At 35.7% G+C, this 19,045-nt stretch overlaps 1 protein-coding gene across 2 annotated transcripts in view; it reads right to left on the reverse strand.

Moving 5' to 3' along the window:
* Window positions 1–19,045, reverse strand: part of LOC111510070 (uncharacterized) — a 55,822-nt gene that overhangs the window by 7,865 nt on the left and 28,912 nt on the right. For both annotated transcript variants that reach the window (XM_074182244.1, XM_074182245.1), the window contains exons 6-8: window positions 14,577–14,749; window positions 8,243–8,393; window positions 3,863–4,131 (exon numbers count right to left, since the gene is read on the reverse strand). In XM_074182244.1, coding sequence (XP_074038345.1) covers window positions 3,873–4,131; window positions 8,243–8,393; window positions 14,577–14,749 — 583 coding nt within the window. In that variant the 3' untranslated portion in view covers window positions 3,863–3,872. The remainder of the gene's footprint in view (window positions 1–3,862; window positions 4,132–8,242; window positions 8,394–14,576; window positions 14,750–19,045) is intronic.

Below are 19,045 nucleotides of genomic sequence, written 5' to 3' on the forward strand. Positions count from 1 at the left end.
GCACGTCAAGTTCAATCAAATGTTAGTGTTCTACTCACTGTTCTCTTCGATTACCATGGCTTAGTGTATCAGGAGTTCTTGCCACATGGTCGTATGGTCAATAAGAAGTATTATCTTGCAAAGCAATATGAAGAAAATATCCGGTATTGTGGAAAAACAATTCATAGCTTTTGCATCACGATAATGCACCTTCTCACTCGTCATCGCAAGCTCGTAATTTTTTTGACAAAAACAACACCGTAGTCATGCCTCAGCCACCGTAATTACCAGATTTGGTTGCCTGCGATATTATCCTGTTTCCAAGATTGAAGAGAACCATGGAAGGACGGCGTTATGCGACGATAGAGATACAAACTGAATCGCTGAGCGAGCTTAAGGACATATCAAAAATTGCCTATAAGAAATGCTTCGAGAATTGAAAAAAAAAAACCTTGATAATAGTGTATTATATTTGAGTGGGACTACTTTGAAGGGGACAAAATAGACACCGATGAATAAATCAAAATATTTTCTGAGAAAAAATAAAATATTTTCTGAGAAAATATACTGGTATGTTATTATCAATATTGTAGATTATCTACCTACTACGTTCCATAATCATTTCTAGTGACTATGCATTCAATTACCTATCAATTATCTCTTGTAAATTGATCCATTTTCATTTTATTCATACATCTCAAATGGGAATGTACGTATTATTACGTTTTTCCCGTGGGTTGACCAATAATTGACTAAACTACATGACTACTACATGAACAATAATCCAACTTGACTTCATTTCACTTGGAATACAACAAACACTTCAACTAAAACTTCAATTATTATTCAAATGTCTATCGCTTTACTAGATACCGCACTGTAACTTCCACTTGACTGTGTCGATATGCTTGTGGCGTAATCGAATGCGGTAGAAAATTCGTTGGAATTTCATCGAAGTTTGTAGCATTATTCTCGCTACATCCAGAGCGGCAGCGAACATCGTATATTCGCGCACTATTAGCTAGGTAACAAATAGTTTATGGTTACCAGTGGCGGCCGGTGTTATTTTCTTTAGGGCATGATTTACAACAGTATCTATTATTTGCAATTATTTATCACTCATCATATTTAAACTACTTTACACCTGCACAAAAGGAAGAATATTAGTTCCCGTTCCCTACTGGTATATGTGTAGATGTCAACACTTGCCGAATTTATCTGAGCCAAAATTCTTTCCACGATTATATGTCTAAATAAAAGTTGGTAGTGAACAGTTACCATCTCTCTTTACTGTTCGCGCATTTCAGAGGGACAGCTAGATTTGCAAAGCTGTAGATTAGAAATTGTTGGTAAAGCTTATGGACAATTAGAATATAGACTCAAAAGTTACTTCAAGACCTTAGCAAAGGGATTCTGAAAATCTGAGACATCGTGGCCAGAACATATTAAACCAAGGCCAACATACTCCTCATCCAATAATGAAGTAATCAGTCTCTTCAAGAATTAGTTTTCAACATTTACCGCATCGAATAATGATGATATCTTGTTGAGGTACATATTTTATAACTAAGTTCATGAGAGAATACGGTATAAGTCTCAGACTCATTTCTGACGCTTGTGTTGAAAATATCTCCATCTTTATACAAAAAAATCTGGGAATCTTTCAAATGAAGGGAGAAATCAATCAATTTAAAAAAATTAACGCATTTATAGATGTGTAGATTATACAAAGAAGTAACTTTAAGATACGCCTAGAAATGTGATTATGGAAACAGAAGCAGAACCAAACGATATCAGTGAATGGTCATATAAATTTGATATTGTTAAACGACACTCTTTGGAGATATGGTGACTGAATACATTATTAATTTTGTGACTTAAAGAGTAATGAAAAATCTATGAATATGTATAAAGCATGGTTTGAACTGCAATGAATCTGTTGCGCAATATCCATGAAAAGCCACTAATAATAATAATAATAATAATAATAATTTTTTATTATTTCCTTGTTAAAAAGTACATTGTTATACGTACAGTGACAAGAAAAACGTCTGAGGATAGGACACGTTACAGAGTATAATGTTTGTAGTAATCAATAATCTAAAAATATGATACATATAGGTATATACATATAATTATTTGTTTGGCTTAGATTATGTAAAAAAAATAACTATAAATAAATGAAAGTCAATTTTATCACATAGTTGTGATATTTTGTCATTAAAATATAAAAAAACAGTTTAAAATTCGTCAAGTGTGTAGCAATTTTTTTCAATAAGTGCCTTTTTCAGTCTTGATTTGAAAATGTTAAGATTTGGTGATATTCTAATTGATTCTTCTAATTTATTAAACATTTTTGGTCCAAGATAAAGAAAACTTTTCTGATAAAGAGTTGTTCTATGAATATTGGGCATCAGTTTGCCTCTAGAACGAGTTGGATAATTATGTTGCTGGAAAGGTGTATTATGCTTGTTTCTTTAAACGTATATACACAATTCATAAATATAGAGACCAGCAACAGTTAGTATCTTGAAATTTTTAAAAGCATTTCTACATGATTCTCTCCAACCAATACCGGCAATGATTCTTACTGCATATTTTTGCAAAATAAATATTCTTTCAGCAGCAGATCCGGTACCCCAATTCAAAATTCCATATCTCAAGTGGCAGTTTATGGTCGCATAGTATAAGCTCAGTAAAATCTCTTTACTACAAAAATTAGCTATGAATCTCAGAGCATAGCAGTTTTTTCTCAATTTAATACAGAGGGTCTCAATATGAGGAGTCCATGTGAGTTTGTAGTCCAAGGTGACGCCTAACATTTTTGTAGAAGTACAAGATTCAATTGGCAGATCCCCATTTTCATGGATAACAAAATGTTCGGGACACTTACTAATTGTGAACTTCATCATCACAGTTTAAATGTATTGAGTGTTGAGTGATTTTTTTCTGCCCATATGTTTACTTGTTTATGTACATCCTGGGTTCTTTCCCGTAGGGTCGTTACATCAATTTCCTTCACTATGAAATTTGTGTCATCTGCATACGCTACTGTGTGAATAGTTGACAATCCTTGAAAATATTTCATCAGGTCATTTGCATATATCAAAAATAGTATAGGTCCAAGGATTTATGACAATATTGTATGTCTTGGATCTTTCCAGCATATATTATAGCAGACAAAAAAACAAGTTTCTGAACGTGTAAAATAAATTCTAGTATTAACATTGATATTTATAGAATGTAACCAGACAGACTGTCTCAATCTTTCAGAAAGATGATTATTATTTTTGTCTCAAACGTGATACTGGTTTTACTCAACATTTGAATGAAAAAACGTTGGAAATGTTGAAAATTGATGAGGCTTCTAGGAATCGAAAAATTATTCTACTGAAAATCACAATAACCTATATTAGTGAGGTTCGAATAGCATTGTCTCTTTTTATTTTACTATTTACTATATGGTGTTAGGCGATTTTACTCTACGAATTCAAATTGAACCAAAAGCTGCTGAAACAGCCCCAAAAATTAAACAGGCATTTGGCAATGATAGTGTTAAGTTTGATCTTCATCTTGAAGATGATACTTGGTGATCGAAACACGTGTCGAGGTGTTGAAAATAACGGTTTGGTGTTGGGATAAAACCCCAGTAATATTACTGTACCAAAGGTTTCAAACTGTTCGTCACAAGTTCGACTTCTGTTACGTTGGCAAAAGTGCAGCCACTGATTCAAGTGGGTCTGTCTTATTTCGATTGAATTATAAGTAATCACTGAGATATTACAGTTTAGAGACAGACAAAACTATTGAAACAACTCAATACAAAGAGAAATTATGCTGTTTCAATATATTGTCATGTTTTTCTTGTATTATTTTGTCTTACCCTTTTCACTTCAATATGCCAGAAAATCCCTCATCAGCCTCAGGTCATTAGGATTGTCCACTTGTTTTCTAACTTTCCTCTGCCACTGTTTTTTCTTGATACAATGTACAATGAATACTAACAAAATGAAGAAGCCTTCTGGGGAAGAGATTATTTTCAAAACTATCACTGGAGATATTTCGACAAATGAAGTATCCAAGAATGTCTGTATTAGTTCTACGATGAAAAATATCAATCTTATGAGGAATAGAGTGCAACACTGGGAGAACCTGAAAAATATTTAATATTTTTATTGGAATCACAATGAATAAGATACGATGAGATGAGTTCGTTTGTGACATTCAATAATATAATGAACAAACCTCTGAATTAAATGAACATCGAAGCCTTAAAAATTGAAACTTGTACCAAGCCAAGTCATGAAAAAGAATACACTGGGCTCATATATGGACTTACACACCTTCATACATGTCGATAGAGAGATAAAAGATACATAAATTTGTAGTTTGTTCCTTAATAACAAAGTATGTATTAAGTGGAAACAAATGTCTTATTCCGAAATTTCGAAGTCCGCTTGAGGAAGAAGAATTGGAATAATAATAGGGCCTGATTTTAATTTTTTCCATGTCAATGAAATTAACGCTATAATAGGGGAGCCCAAGCGGGGATTTCGGGATTTACTAAAGGGCGGCAGATTAATATACAGGGGGATACCTTGTACCCGGTCAAGTACCTCCACCAAATATGAACCCCATATACAGTGTGGTCCAACGAAAACTTAACACCTCGAGTTTCCGGCGTTAACATGAAAATGTGGAAAATCGCTCGAACCCGTCAATTTCTGATTCGAGGGGGAACAACTGTTCCACTGTTTTCATCCCCGTGACTTCAACCCCCTAACGGGGGTGAGCACAACCCCTTGATTTTGAATAGGGATGAGGGGTGTTGAGATACCTCATTTTGAAGATCTTATCGTGTACTATCTGACCGTAAAATTTCGCTCCAAAATATCCATCGATAACGACATGACAGGTAAAAGAGTGGAAGAGTACGTACTTTTGCGATTACTTTATTAAATGTTCGAAATGGGCACCATCCACTTCCATGCAGTAATATAAGTTTTGCTGAAAACGTTCACGTACATTACTCAAGATGTCTGGTGTAATTTGACGGCATTCATTAATGATCCGAGTTCGCAAATCATCCAGTGACTCAGGCTGGGTAGCGTAAATCTTGGATTTCAGGTGACCCCATAGAAAAAAGTCCAGTGGAGCCAGATCCGGTGATCTGGGTGGCCACTCAATATGTCCCCTTCTTCCAATCCAGGCGTGAGGAAAATTGTCATCTAAAAACTGACGCACCGGTTGAACAAAGTGAGGTGGTGCGCCATCTTGTTGGAAAATGATCGTTTGATGGTCTTCTGCATTCTCCAATACTTGCACGAGGGCTGGATAAATAGCGTTCTCCAATAGATCGAGATAAAGTTGGCCTGTGAGATTACCGGGTAGAAAAAAAGGGCCGATTATGTGATTTCCATAAATACCCGCCCAAACATTTAATTTTTGGGGGCGCTGTGTATACACCTCACGAAATAATCGTGGATTTTCATCTGACCAATACCGACAGTTATGCCGGTTTACAATGCCGTTAAGGTAAAATGAACACTCGTCCGAAAAACAGATATCGAACATGTAGTTTTGATTGCAGTTAATTATTTCACTGATCACTTCACAGAACTGGAGTCGGCGATCGGGATCATCCTCATTCAGTTCCTGAACCAATCGTATCTTATACGGATGGAATTTATGTTGTTTCAGGATTCTCATGATTGTTGTGCGTGAAACACCAGATACCTCGGACAATTTCCTAGTACTAACGGTCGGATCCATTGCTATATGACCTAAGACAGCCACGTCCCTCGCTTCGTCTCTTTCATGCACCCTCTTTTTGTTTCCAACTGACCCAGTAGCGTCAAATTTGGCAACCAGTTGCACAACGTAAGCAGCGGATACATTTTTTCCAGGATGTCGTTCGTTAAATAAAGCCGCTGTTGTGCGCGCAGAGTCGTTATTTCGGAAAAATAATTTTATCATTTCCACCCTTTCTTCTACGGAATACACCATTTTAATTCCACTACAAATTTACAATCGCTTGTACACACTTGTACCGTTCTTAACAATTCACGATAGACTAAGGTACAAAAACAAGGTCCGTCTACTTTTTTGGACAAAAAATTAACCACTCAATACCTTTGAAATGCGTCGGATACGAATAATATTCTCGAGATAAATTCCATATTGCCTCTTTCACTATTTTCGCTGTTATTTCATTATCGATGGATATTTTGAAGTGAAATTTTACGGGCAGATAGTACACGATAAGATCTTCAAAATGAGGTATCTCAACACCCCTCATCCCTATTCAAAATCAAGGGGTTGTGCTCACCCCCGTTAGGGGGTTGAAGTCACGGGGATGAAAACAGCGGAAAAGTTGTTCCCCCTCGAATCAGCAATTGACGGGTTCGAGCGATTTTCCACATTTTCATGTTAACGCCGGAAAATCGAGGTGTTAAGTTTTCGTTGGACCACACTGTATAAGGCCGACTATGAGGGATAAAGGATCAGATTAGTAAAAAAAAATTATCATCAGAAATTCTTGAGCGCGTCAGATTAAGGAAGGGTGAGTTAATTACCTGCTAAAAAGTGTATATTCCAGTAATCTGACAATTTGAGAGTGACGTAAAGAAAGGGGAGGCCAGCAAAGTTGTAAAAAAATAACGTCATTTCGACATTCTCGAGCGTAGCTAATTTTGTTTTATTTTGAAGGAAATAATTCAAGGATAACGAAAAATATATAATCTGACGATTTCAGCAAGCCGAAATAACAAAAATTCGTCGATAAAGTTTAATGCGCGCAGCTGTGTGATACCTATGTTTCCCTCTTCGAGTTTCTATTCTTCTATTCTCTATTCCTTTTTCTCTATCTATTACTCTCTCACTCTGAATTCTGTTGCTATGACGCCATCACAGATAATCACAGAGACTCGTTCGTGATGAAGATGATGATCAATTAATCAATTAATTGATGGATCTAGCCGTTACTACGTGGTAGGAAATCATAATGAAGAAAAGAGAAATTAAACTTTCTATGTTTTTTACCACTTTTATTTGTAACTAACGTTACTGCAGGTTCGTCCTATAAGGACAATATATAAGTTTGAAAATGTTCTTATAAGATGAAACTGCAGTAATGTTAGTAACAAATAGAAGCGGTAAAAACATAGAAAGTTTTCTTTATTAATTATTTATTCAATTGATTATAAAAAAATATTGTTTTTGTCAGAATTAGCGAATCCCTCCAGATGATCGTCAGATTATAAGACAGCACGTTTAAAACATAAAGATGAACCATATATATCTTAATCTGACGCGCTTGAGTATTTAAAATGGCGAATTTTTTTTGCACATTATAATAATAGCCGCGAGTTTGCGTCAGATTATTGAATGAGAGCTTTTTTTTGTTGCACTTAACACCCCCTTAGAAAATCTGATGCGCTCGATAATTTTTTTTCTTATCATTTTTAACCCTTTCGTACAACCAACCACATCATGCAAACGATCAGATTAACATACCAACATTATTAAAAATACGTATGATATTGATGCTATCAATATCTGACGCGCTCGAGTATGTCTATGCAACAGTATTTTTTTACATATTTAAAACTCTATAGCCGCTTCCCCCACCGATGAAAAGGTATATATTATATAACATTTTTTTCTTTTTATCATCTAAGCTTTGCAACCTAATATGTCTCAATAACACTCGAGTAAATCCCCATTTTGCATCGTGGGCTCCCCTGCTACTATATTTCAATTCAAACCTTCAGTTACTTCAGAAAATCATGAGTGAGTGGAATGTCAATAGTAAGACTGGATCAACTATTGAATTTACGAAAAAAATTAGAATTTCGGGGAATAAACTCATTCGAATTGTTTAAAAGCGAAATTGGAATTAAAAATACCGCGGGGACTAGTCTTTAGTTAACAAAATATTTCATGGCTGATTCAGAGGGAGATTTCAATAAGGCGATAATTGGAAAAAGATTGATTTTCAAACAGATTCATATTCCAAATACTGTCTGCCGTGTCTTCAACAGGCAAAATCTTTGTTAATTGAATATCTAAATGGAAAGATAAAAACAATTGTATAGCAGATCAAATAGTCTATTACAAAACATAAAGATAGATATTCTGGTTGCAATCCCAATCGAACTTCATGTTTTCATACGTAATTAATGATATGCTACTTTGAATTTGGCAATACACAGTTTACTATGTTTATTTTAAAATGTTGCCATAAGAATTGTAAAATACTTACATGTAATTGAATTTATGTTTATGTGATACCCAATCGAGGTCGTTGGGTGAATATTTTTCATTCTGTCTTCTGAGGTAGAAGAAATAAGCCAAACAGCCTAAACTGACAAACACCAAGAATCCGATAGGTACGAAAAACAGAGCGAGTCCACCTGGAAAAAAAATAGACTTTTTTAGTATTGATAATGAAAAAAATAATAATGAAAATATTGATAATAATAATAATATAATCAATATTATCATAATGTAATTGTTATCATTTTTTTACCGAAGGGTAAGCTGATCGGACCCTTAAGCTCCGGCACAGTCGCCACACCGGGGGTGAGTGATCATTGGGTGCTCTAAGGAGACGCAATCAGTCAAGAATGACAGCCTTTTGCATCTGTACGGCTAAGATTTCTGCCTCAGTATGGTAAGCCGGCATTATCTTGATATTTGATGATAGAGAGGGAATCATTCCATCAAGGTTAGGGTTAGGTTAGGTCCAAAATGAGTTGGTCTATTCGACCCTCCACCGCAACCCGCAAGAGTTTATTGTGGCTCACCTATTCACACTCGACCAAATGAACCCAGCTTCTTAACGAAGCCGATTAGTTTGTATGGTGAGTAGTCTTTCAGGTCAGATGGTAAGAGTACGGCTCTGCCCAACTCTAAAAATCTGATTCGGTCCTCAGCGGGGTATGAATAATGACATTGCCTTCCGGTGGCCTGGCTCGAAAGCCTTACAACTAGGCATCTTCCCTCTATCCAGCTCCACCGCTTCCATGGAAACCACCTCTTCAAATCAACAGGGAAGAAGACTCAACTTCATCAAACCAAAAATAATACATTTACATTGCTTTACAATCACAATAAACTCAATACAAACTCTTACAATAAACTCAAACTTTTCATTCCAATCATTATGTACATTAATATATAATATCACCAGAAAAGACGGATAATGTAGGTCCACACGTCATTTGCTTTCTTTTATACCGTTCACCCAACCTTGTCTCCATGCGTACATCTCTCAAGCACGTGATCTGCCGTCTCAGGCCCCACCCACATGGGCAAGGCACTTCCGGTCCCAGGTGCAATCTAGCCGGGTAACCCGGGAAGTTGCCATTCCCTGTAAACAGCTGGACGGCCTTTCTCGACAGATTCAGTGCTTCATACCCGACTGCTCTACAGAACCTGTGTAGCAGTCGCCCTATCATACTGTTGTCCCATTCTTGCTGCCATTCTTCCTTGGTTCGCTTTTTCATCCTTTTTTTCTCTTCATTCTTATCATTCATTTTTTTTACTTCCCAGGTAACACGATCCTTATTAGTACCTTTAGAGGCCTCTTCATGCGCTATTTCATTTATGTCCTTTACGCCATACTATTTCAGTCCGTGCTCTCCTCTCATTCCTCTCTTCAATCATTCTCTGGATTCTCGCTACTATAATATTCCTCACTCGTACTGCTTTCATTCTTTCCACCGCTACGGCGGAATCACTCACTTTTTCATTTATCCTCCACGTGCTGACCACTCTATCACGATCAGTTCAGCTTCATTCACACTGTTTTGTTCCGGGATCCTTTCGTTCCCTAGAACCCACTCGCTCTTGCTCCTTTCATAAGCCCAGCCTATGCCCATTCGCCCGTCCTCCATTCTCGCTCATGCGTCCACGTATACTTCAGTCATTCCCTCGTCCTGCTCCTCTTCTAGTAACATCCCTTGCATCCAAGGGAGTACTTTGTCTATTCCTTTCATTCTATCTTCGATCTTACTTTCTCCCCAGCGGGGCAGGCACAAAGTATGTGCTCTGCTGTTTCATCATTTTCTAATCAGAGGCGATACACTGTCTTCTGACAGCCCGAGTCTCTGTGTATGATGGTTCAAATGAGTGAAGGCCTGTTAAACATCGTAGTTCATCCCTAATGTAGTCCAACAACTGTTTGTTATCAAGCTTCGAAGAGTGAATAAACGCCTTGCAGTGAGCCAATCCTTAAAAGATTCTGCCAGAAGTCCATAAATCTTCTTGCCATCCATGTGTTCAATATTTGTTTGGCAAAGCCTAAAGCGATGCCAATGATAGCTTCTGGGCCGATAAGTTTATTGCGGCACCTTCCTTTGCAAGGGAGTCAGCAGCCTCATTGCCTTACAGGCGAGTATGGCCAGAAATCCAGACCACACAGAGACCATTTTTATGTCTTCTTATTGAGGAGAGTCGTTTTTGGCAATTTGCTACCAATTTAGATGTTGCTCGGTAGGAGCCAAAAGCTTTCAACGCCGCTTGACTGTCCGATAATATTTTTATTGACTTGTGTGTGCACACAATTCAATAGCGTAAATTTCCGCTTGAAATACAGGTCACTTAGGTTCCTAGGCAGGTTGATATCTCTGTCCTGGGTCTGCGACTGAAAGCACCTGCACCGGAACCGGAAGGTGTTTTTAATCCAACTGTAAACCAATAACTATCTGCTCTTAATATTTCCTTCTCTCGGATGATCCAGTCCTCTCTACTCGGGAACAGTACTTTATAAGGCAGTTCGTAGTTGACAGTTGGAGGCATAAAGTCAGAGGTCATTTCCAGAATGCTGTGCATCAAATTGATTTGTGATATTGGCAATGTGCACAAGTCTATATACATCTAGCCTCTATCTTAAGAAAAATGTGCAGAGGAGGTAGATCTAGAAGGATCTACATGGCCGCTGACGGTGTGGTACTGATGGCCAGACAAGCCTGTCTCTGCAAGCCAGAGAGCTTCTCTTGGACCGTTTTCTGTAAAGCCTTCGGCCACCTGGCAATTGTACCATAAGTGATCATTGGTCTGACAATTATCACATAAATCCAATGGATTTAATTGGGACCTAAGACCCAAGTTTTACCATAAATACCTCGACATGTCCATAGGGACAGTCTGGCTTTGTGTAAAACTTTTTTCAAGCGAGTGTTCCAGGTGAGTTTTTTTATTAAGGACAACGCCAAGATATTTCACCTCCGGTCCTAATGGAATGACCTCATCATTTAGGGAAAGTGCTGGGGTTCACATACATCTGAACCTTCAGGCACCAACTGTGAACAACGTCCATCGTGCTTTGGAGGATATTACAAGCTACCCTTCCCGACGTGGACCTTGCCAAGATGACAAGGTCATCTGCATAAGCTTGCAGATCTACTTTTCTCCTGTCAAGGGCATCAAGCAGACTATCCATCAGGAGCGACCACAGAAGGGGAGATAGTACCCCACCTTAAGGGCAGCCTTAATTTGATGGTCGAGAAGAACTGCATCATGCCTATATTAGCTTGTATGAGCCTGAGGATGGTAAACGAAAAGTTCCAATAAATTTGGCACTTCTCTTTTCCCACAATGGTAATGAGGTAATGACGCACTCTTAGGGCCGCGTTATGTTGATGGATATAGACTGAAACTCCATATGCTGGACATGCTGACTTTAAGTGCAATAAGGTATCAGGCACCTTGCGGCAGGCCCTGCACCTTGTGTCAGAAACTGGGGTAGACTTAAGTGTCGAAGACACCATACTGGCTGCTGAAGTCTTCAATGTTGTTGCAGAAGATCGTATGCATTGGCTTATCCTTGCTTTGCCGCAGAAGTGAAGTAATATTCGCGGATTTCATATGGGCCTTCTGCTAGAAGGGTTTCAACTCGGTGACATAGTTGTGATCACCTCGTTCAGTATCGAAAATTCTGGCATTCGAAGGAATGCAGTGAAGAGGATCTGAACTCCTGACGACTTTACAAAAAGAAATAAAATATACGTGAATTGGTAGAAAGTTTCAATTTTTAAATTTTCCCTTGAAACCTGAGGAAACTTTGAAATTTTGTCTCCCTACATAAAGTTGATATTTCGATACATGACGTCAGAGTGCCGAATAGAAATGGTTATATCACTGAAAAGAGAATTTCATATTCTATTAAATGATTTAAAATATTTATTCATCTGTCAATTTCTATTATTTTGTTTATATATATATATATATATATATATATATATATATATATATATATATATATATATATATATATATATATATATATATATATATATATATATATATATATATTTAATGAAATTTTCCTTTATTTTCAGTATTTTAATATTAAATTTCACAAAAAAGATTTGAAGCTTTGTATCTTCTATTAATTATCTGCGAGCGCTTTCGACAGCTGGTCGTACTGTCATCTTCTAGGCACTCCTCAAACCCGTTTGAGGGCTATTCAAATTCGTTTCTCTACATGGGGATCTCGTTAACGATAAGAGATAGAGTGGCAAAGTTGTGTATTTTAGAGACCTATTCAATGATGTGAAAAAATCGAATATAGCTCTTTTGGTTCTGAAAATATACAGAAAAAACCAAAAAATTACAAATAATTTTTTTGCTTATATCTTCTTCATTCGCAGACAGTCCACATTTTGCTATTGGCGCTTGATGTGCCAATAGCACATCAAGTGCCAAGAATATGTCCATGAATCTTTTATACTGGGTGTCATCTGAGTTGGGCCACCCCCATCTTTGAATTTTTAAATATCGACCTGTATTTTTTGTTGTAGTTTTTGTATCGTCGACGCAAAGTTCACTTCCTACTGAGGAATTCAATTTTATTTTATATTTCGGGATGTTTCGGTAATATTTGATTATAATTGGGTGAATTATTTCCTTTTAAATTACTGCCTTGGACATTGGTTGACTGAGTTAAAACACAATATCAACTTTAACGTCTCCCTATGTACCGTAGAATTTATAGAGAGGTTTTTTTATTTTTAGGTACCTATTCATATTTTTTCATATTTCCAGTGCTCTGAGCGTTATCTACAATGAACTTCGAATAAGAAAACCTTTTATGATTTTCTGAATCATATCTTCAACAAAAATATATTATATGTGTTTTGATGAGCAGAAAAAGAAATGATATAGCAATAATAACATCCGAAACGAACATTGTAATTGTAATGAAAATTGAAATGAAGTAATTTATATACACAAAAAAATTAATGGCACAATAAATGTTCGAATTGGAATATTTTGCAACAATGCAGCAAATAAGTGTATTTAGGGGCAATAAATAATATGAAAAACCGAGTTTAAAAATGTTTCGAAATGGAAGGACTCCAATTCGAACATTTGTTGCGCCATTAATTTTTTTCTGTATATAAATTACTTCATTTAAATTTTCATTACAATTATAGTGTTCGTTTTGGATGTTATTATTACTATCATTTCTTTTCTGCTTATTGAAATACATTTAATATATTTTTGATGTAGATATGTTTCAGATAATCATAAAAGGGTTCTTATTCAAAGTTCATTGTAGAAAACGCTCAAAGCAATGGAAAAAATATGAATAGGTACCTAAAAATGAAAAAAAAAATCTCTAAAAACTCTACGGTACACAGTGGGACGTGAAAGTTGCTATTGTGTTCTTATTCAACTCAGTCAACCAATTTCCAGGGCCGTAATTTAAAAGGGAATAATTCCCACAATTATAATCAAATATTACCAAAACATCACGAAATATACAATTGAATTTGATACCTAAGTATGAAGTGAACGTCGACGATACAAAACTTACAACCAAAAATATTTTTATTTGAACATTCAAAGATGGGAGTGGCACAAGTCAGATAACGCCCTGTATAAAAGATTCATGTACATATTCTGATAGCCCACATCAAGTGCCAATAGCAAAATGTGGACAGTCTGCGAATAAAGAAGATATAGGCAAAAAAATTAATTGGGATTTTTTTGTTTTTCCTGTATATCTCCAGAACCAAAAGAGCTATATTCGATTTTTTCACATCATTGAATAGGTCTATAAAATACGCAACTTTGCCACAATTTAACCGACACTCTATCGTTTACTATACGTGATCCCCACGTACAGAAACGAATTTGACTAGCCCTGTATATCACTTTTATGCTGCTCACCAACAAACTAAACATTCTAAACAGGTGAAACTGTGGAAATATGTTCGAGACGAGCTTACCAACAGAAAAAAATGGACGTATCCCGCGAAATTTCAACATCCACCTATTTTTTGAATATATGACTATATACAGGGTTCTATTAAAAATTCTTGATATGGGTCCATTTTCGGATGAACCGGACAAGATTTTCAATTGTTTTATTGTGAGAAATATCGGCTTTAATAAACATATTTCATATTTCTTGTTTTATAAAAAACTGAAATGATTTCTTTGCCACCCGGTTTTAAGTCTAAAAATGTATTGAAGTTTTTTAAACATACGTTAAACTAAGTCAAAACAGCTACTTTTATCAAAATTGATAATTGAGTTGAAAATAACTTCCAAAAATTATGTTTTCTAGAAAAATATATACTCACCACCGAATTTACACACACTATTCCCGTTACTTGGTTTTATGAACGATTCTGGTACGGCGGGTTCCCTACCATTGGACAGGAGGGTTACCATCAAAACAATACTGGGGACTGCCAGTGATGCAGCGATGTATATGTAGAATCGATTTCCATTACTGATATGCCCTCCTAAATTTCTAAAATTTAGTTAAATTATTATTCGATAACATTTTGTGTAAAGTGGGTGAAACCAGTTACAATAAATACAATTTCTAATAGATTTGCACATGCACACATGTGAAGTCAAGCGGGGTTAAATCAGGAGGTCTAGGAGGCCATCTAGAGTACCTCTTCCAAAAACTTTACTCCAAAATGTGTCGAACAATTTCTTAAAGAAGAACCGGTACATCTTCTAATTGGGGCAACTGTACATTCAGCATGATTTCATTGGAATGGGAAATAAACGGGGTATTGATTCTAGACATTTGTAATGAGTTTGATAATTAAGGTAAACTGAAAAAGTGACGCACTTCTGTGGAGATGAACCTTGCATGTAGGAAATTCTAAAAGAAACTCAAAAATCTAGATTGACTACATATATGTATGATTTTTATTTCCGTATATTATTCTCCGTGAACTTGAAGAATTCAACAAACAGTATTAGTACCTATTACGCACTTCAATTGAACTTGATTGGGTTATTTTGAAGCACGGGCGAGATTCTAGAAAATATTTCATGTATTTCAAGGCATATGCAATTGCTATTTTTATAACACATTTTTGCTTAATGGACCAATTCGTTATCGGAATCAATCCTCACGTTCAAATTGATTCGCCTCGTCGACTTCAAGACGCCTGTGACGACCTTGAGGTCACAAGTAATGTATAAATAAACAGTGTTCGTGAAAAGATCCGACACGTTTCATATGGTTGTACGTGACTTCATTTGAATTTTTACTTAGATATTGATCTTGATGCATTGTACATACATCTACATCTATCTATATAGTGTTTTTCCACTTTGTTGTTTTGCTAAGCATTCGAAATAAAATGAATTTCTTCTACTCCCTTCATTTTAAACCAATCATTACGTGTATGACAACAGGTAGGTAATGGCTCATTTAGAATACACGTGTATTATAAATTAATGGCGGTCAATTCCGTAAGAAATAAAAAAAATATCAGATATGTAACATTAACTATGATAAATATGATCTTATGAATACATTCAATCGTCCAAAAGCCAAAATCAGTGAGTTTCTCTCCAAATTCTCTGTAAAATCGAAATAAAAATCATATTTTCAGTAAATTTATTGTTCGAAGTTTGTTGGTTGGTAATGAATCTAGTTAAATACGTGAATCAACATCCACTTGTTTTAACAAAGTTACAACACAACAAAGTTTTTGTTTCGGTTTGTATATATATATATATATATATATATATATATATATATATATATACATATATATATACATATATATATATATACATATATATATATATATATATATATATATATATATATATATATATATATATATATATATATATATATATATATATATATATATATGTATATTGAGTTTTCAACAAATGAAATATTTCATCACCAACAGTTGGTACACATGTTTGTTTACATAACACCCCTCTCATCAGCTGTTCTTAAGTAGTAAACATAACCTATGTGAGTTTGTCAATTGTACGCACGTGGTTGCTATTGAAATTATCGTGTGAAGTTGATTTTTAAATTAATTTAAGTGCTGATCTGAAATGCCTCGAAAGTGTGTGAATTCTGTCGATAGCTTTTGCTATATATGTGGTGAAATAACATTTAAGGCTCAGAAACGTAAAATGACACCTATCGTTAAGACAGCCTATGAACATTATTTTGGTGTGAAAGTTGGGGACCAAGATAAATCATGGGCTCCTCATATATGTTGTAATTCTTGTTCCGTCATATTGCGAGAGTGGCTGAAAAATAAAAACCGGGCAATGGCTTCTGCAGTACCTATGGTACCTATGGTACATACAGACGACTGTTATTTCTGCTTAACTCCTCCCATTAAGCAAGGTTTATCTATGAAGAAAAGAGGAACGGTTAAATACCCTAATCTCCCATCTGCTCTTCGGCCTGTACCACACTCAGACAATTTGCCAGTCCCTTCTCCACCTCAAAACTATGAAATTTTAGAGGAAGGTGATGAAGACTGTTTAGAAGGAGCAACCCATCCTTCTACATCCTATGACCCTGATTTTGAGGTAAGCGATAGGTCTAATGATCCGCACAGAATTAGTCAAGCAGAGTTGAGTGACCTTATAAGAGATCTTCGCTTGTCTAAGGAAAAGGCTGAGCTGTTAGGGTCAAGACTACAACAGTGGAATCTTCTAAAACATGATGTGAAAATATCTCAGTACAGACAGCGTCAAAAAGATTTGCTTCCTTTTTTTTAAAAAAGAAAACCTCGTAGTTTGTTCTGATGTTAATGGTTTGATGGACTGCTTGAATTTGGATCACACTCCATCTGAATGGAGACTGTTTATAGACTCTTCAAAACTAAGCTTAAAAGCTGTACTTCTGCATAATGGAAATCAGCTACCCTCTATTCCTATAGGTCATGCAGTTCACATGAAGGAAACGTATATAAATATGAAAACACTTCTCCAATCAATCAAATATGAACAACATAAGTGGCACATCTGTGGTGATCTGAAAGTCATTGCTATACTCCTAGGAATGCAATTAGGGTTCACCAAGTACTGTTGTTTTTTGTGTCTGTGGGACAGTCGGGATAGAAAATCTCACTATAAAAAAATGAACTGGCCTACACGAGACCTAAACCCTAATGAGAAAAATGTAGTTTACGAGCCTCTTGTAGATCCTAAGGATGTTCTCCTTCCCCCATTACATATTAAGTTGGGACTAATGAAAAACTTTGTGAAGGCCATGGACCAGGAAGGACAAGCTTTTAAGTACTTGAGAGCAAAGTTTCCCAGGTTGAGTGACGCTAAAGTCATCTTTATTGGGCCTCAAATCCGTGAAATCGTGAATGATCCTGCTTTAACATGATTTTAACAGGAAATGAAAAAAGAGCCTGGGAAGCCTTTAAGGGGGTTGTACATGGGTTTTCAGGTAACAAAAGAGATGATAACTTCACAGCATTGTTTAAAGAGCTTCTTCAAGCTTACCACCAACTTGGATGCAACATGTCCTTAAAAACAGCTGTACAACTGCTTTCTTGAAAATAACTGATGATATTTTCGAAGCTGCTGACAAAGGTAACACGACTGCTTTGATACTCATAGACTTCTCCAAAGCTTTTGATACTATTAGTTATCCAATTTTATTTGCAATTTTGAACTTCAACGGGTTCTCTGAACCAGCTACAGATTTAATTAAAAGCTATGTTAAAGATCGTTCACAGTTTGTAGAAACTTCGAAGGGAAAATCAAGCAGTGAATTTATTAAATTTGGAGTGCGTCAGGGATCTATACCTGGACCCTTATTATTTTGCATATACACTTGTGATCTAGTTTCTGTTTTAAGACATTGTAATTCACATATGCATGCGGATGACACTCAACTATATCTATCATTTAACCCTAATGACGTTGCTACTGCTAATCGAAAATTGAATGAAGATTTAGTTCGTCTTACTTCAGCATCTGAAGCTCATAACCTCAAAATTAATTCGAACAAAACTAATCTGCTTGTTTTTGGTACTAATCGTAGCTTGGTGGAGAGACATATTAATATTGTTATTGGTGATACAGTAATATGCCCCACGAACGTGGCAAAAAATTCAGGTATCGAAATGGACGTGAATTTAAGGTTTATAAAACATGTCACAAAATGTGTTCAAAGAAATTACATGAGTTTGAAAATGCTTTATCCTCATCGTCATTTATTATCGATAAGTTTGAAAATAAAATTAACACATGCTCTTATGTTGAGTCATTTTGCATATTGTGATGTAGTGTATGGTTCATGCCTGGATAAAAAAGATATTTTAAGAATTGAGAGAGTTCAAAAATCATGTCTTAGGTATATGTATGGTATTAGAAAATATGACAGAATTTCATATAAACTTAAGGAAACCAATTGGTTGACTATGGAAAATACACGAGTTTTACACTCGGCTACCCTCTTTCATAAAATATTTATTAACAAATGTTCATCATATTTGTATGACAAAATAAGATTTCGTAGCGATGTACACACTCTAAATTTGAGGTTTAAAGGGTTACTTTCTCCGCCGCCCCATCGAACCACTCTATATCGACGATCTTTCAGTTATAATATATATAGTTTGTACAATAATATTCCACAAAAATATAAAGTTAGCAGAGTTTCTTCATTTAAGTGCTGTTACAAAAAATATCTTATCGCTGCTCAATCATAAAGCCATTGATTTCATTGATTTCATAGATGTTATACTTCTGAAAAATTTTCAGTAATAAATTTAATATGTTTTCTCTCTCTCTTCCCTCTCTT

This window comes from Leptinotarsa decemlineata, unplaced genomic scaffold (assembly GCF_025532065.1).
Source record: "Leptinotarsa decemlineata unplaced genomic scaffold, Ldec_3_MD MMD2_tig00026328_RagTag_RagTag, whole genome shotgun sequence".
NCBI classification, from domain to species: Eukaryota; Metazoa; Arthropoda; class Insecta; order Coleoptera; family Chrysomelidae; genus Leptinotarsa; species Leptinotarsa decemlineata.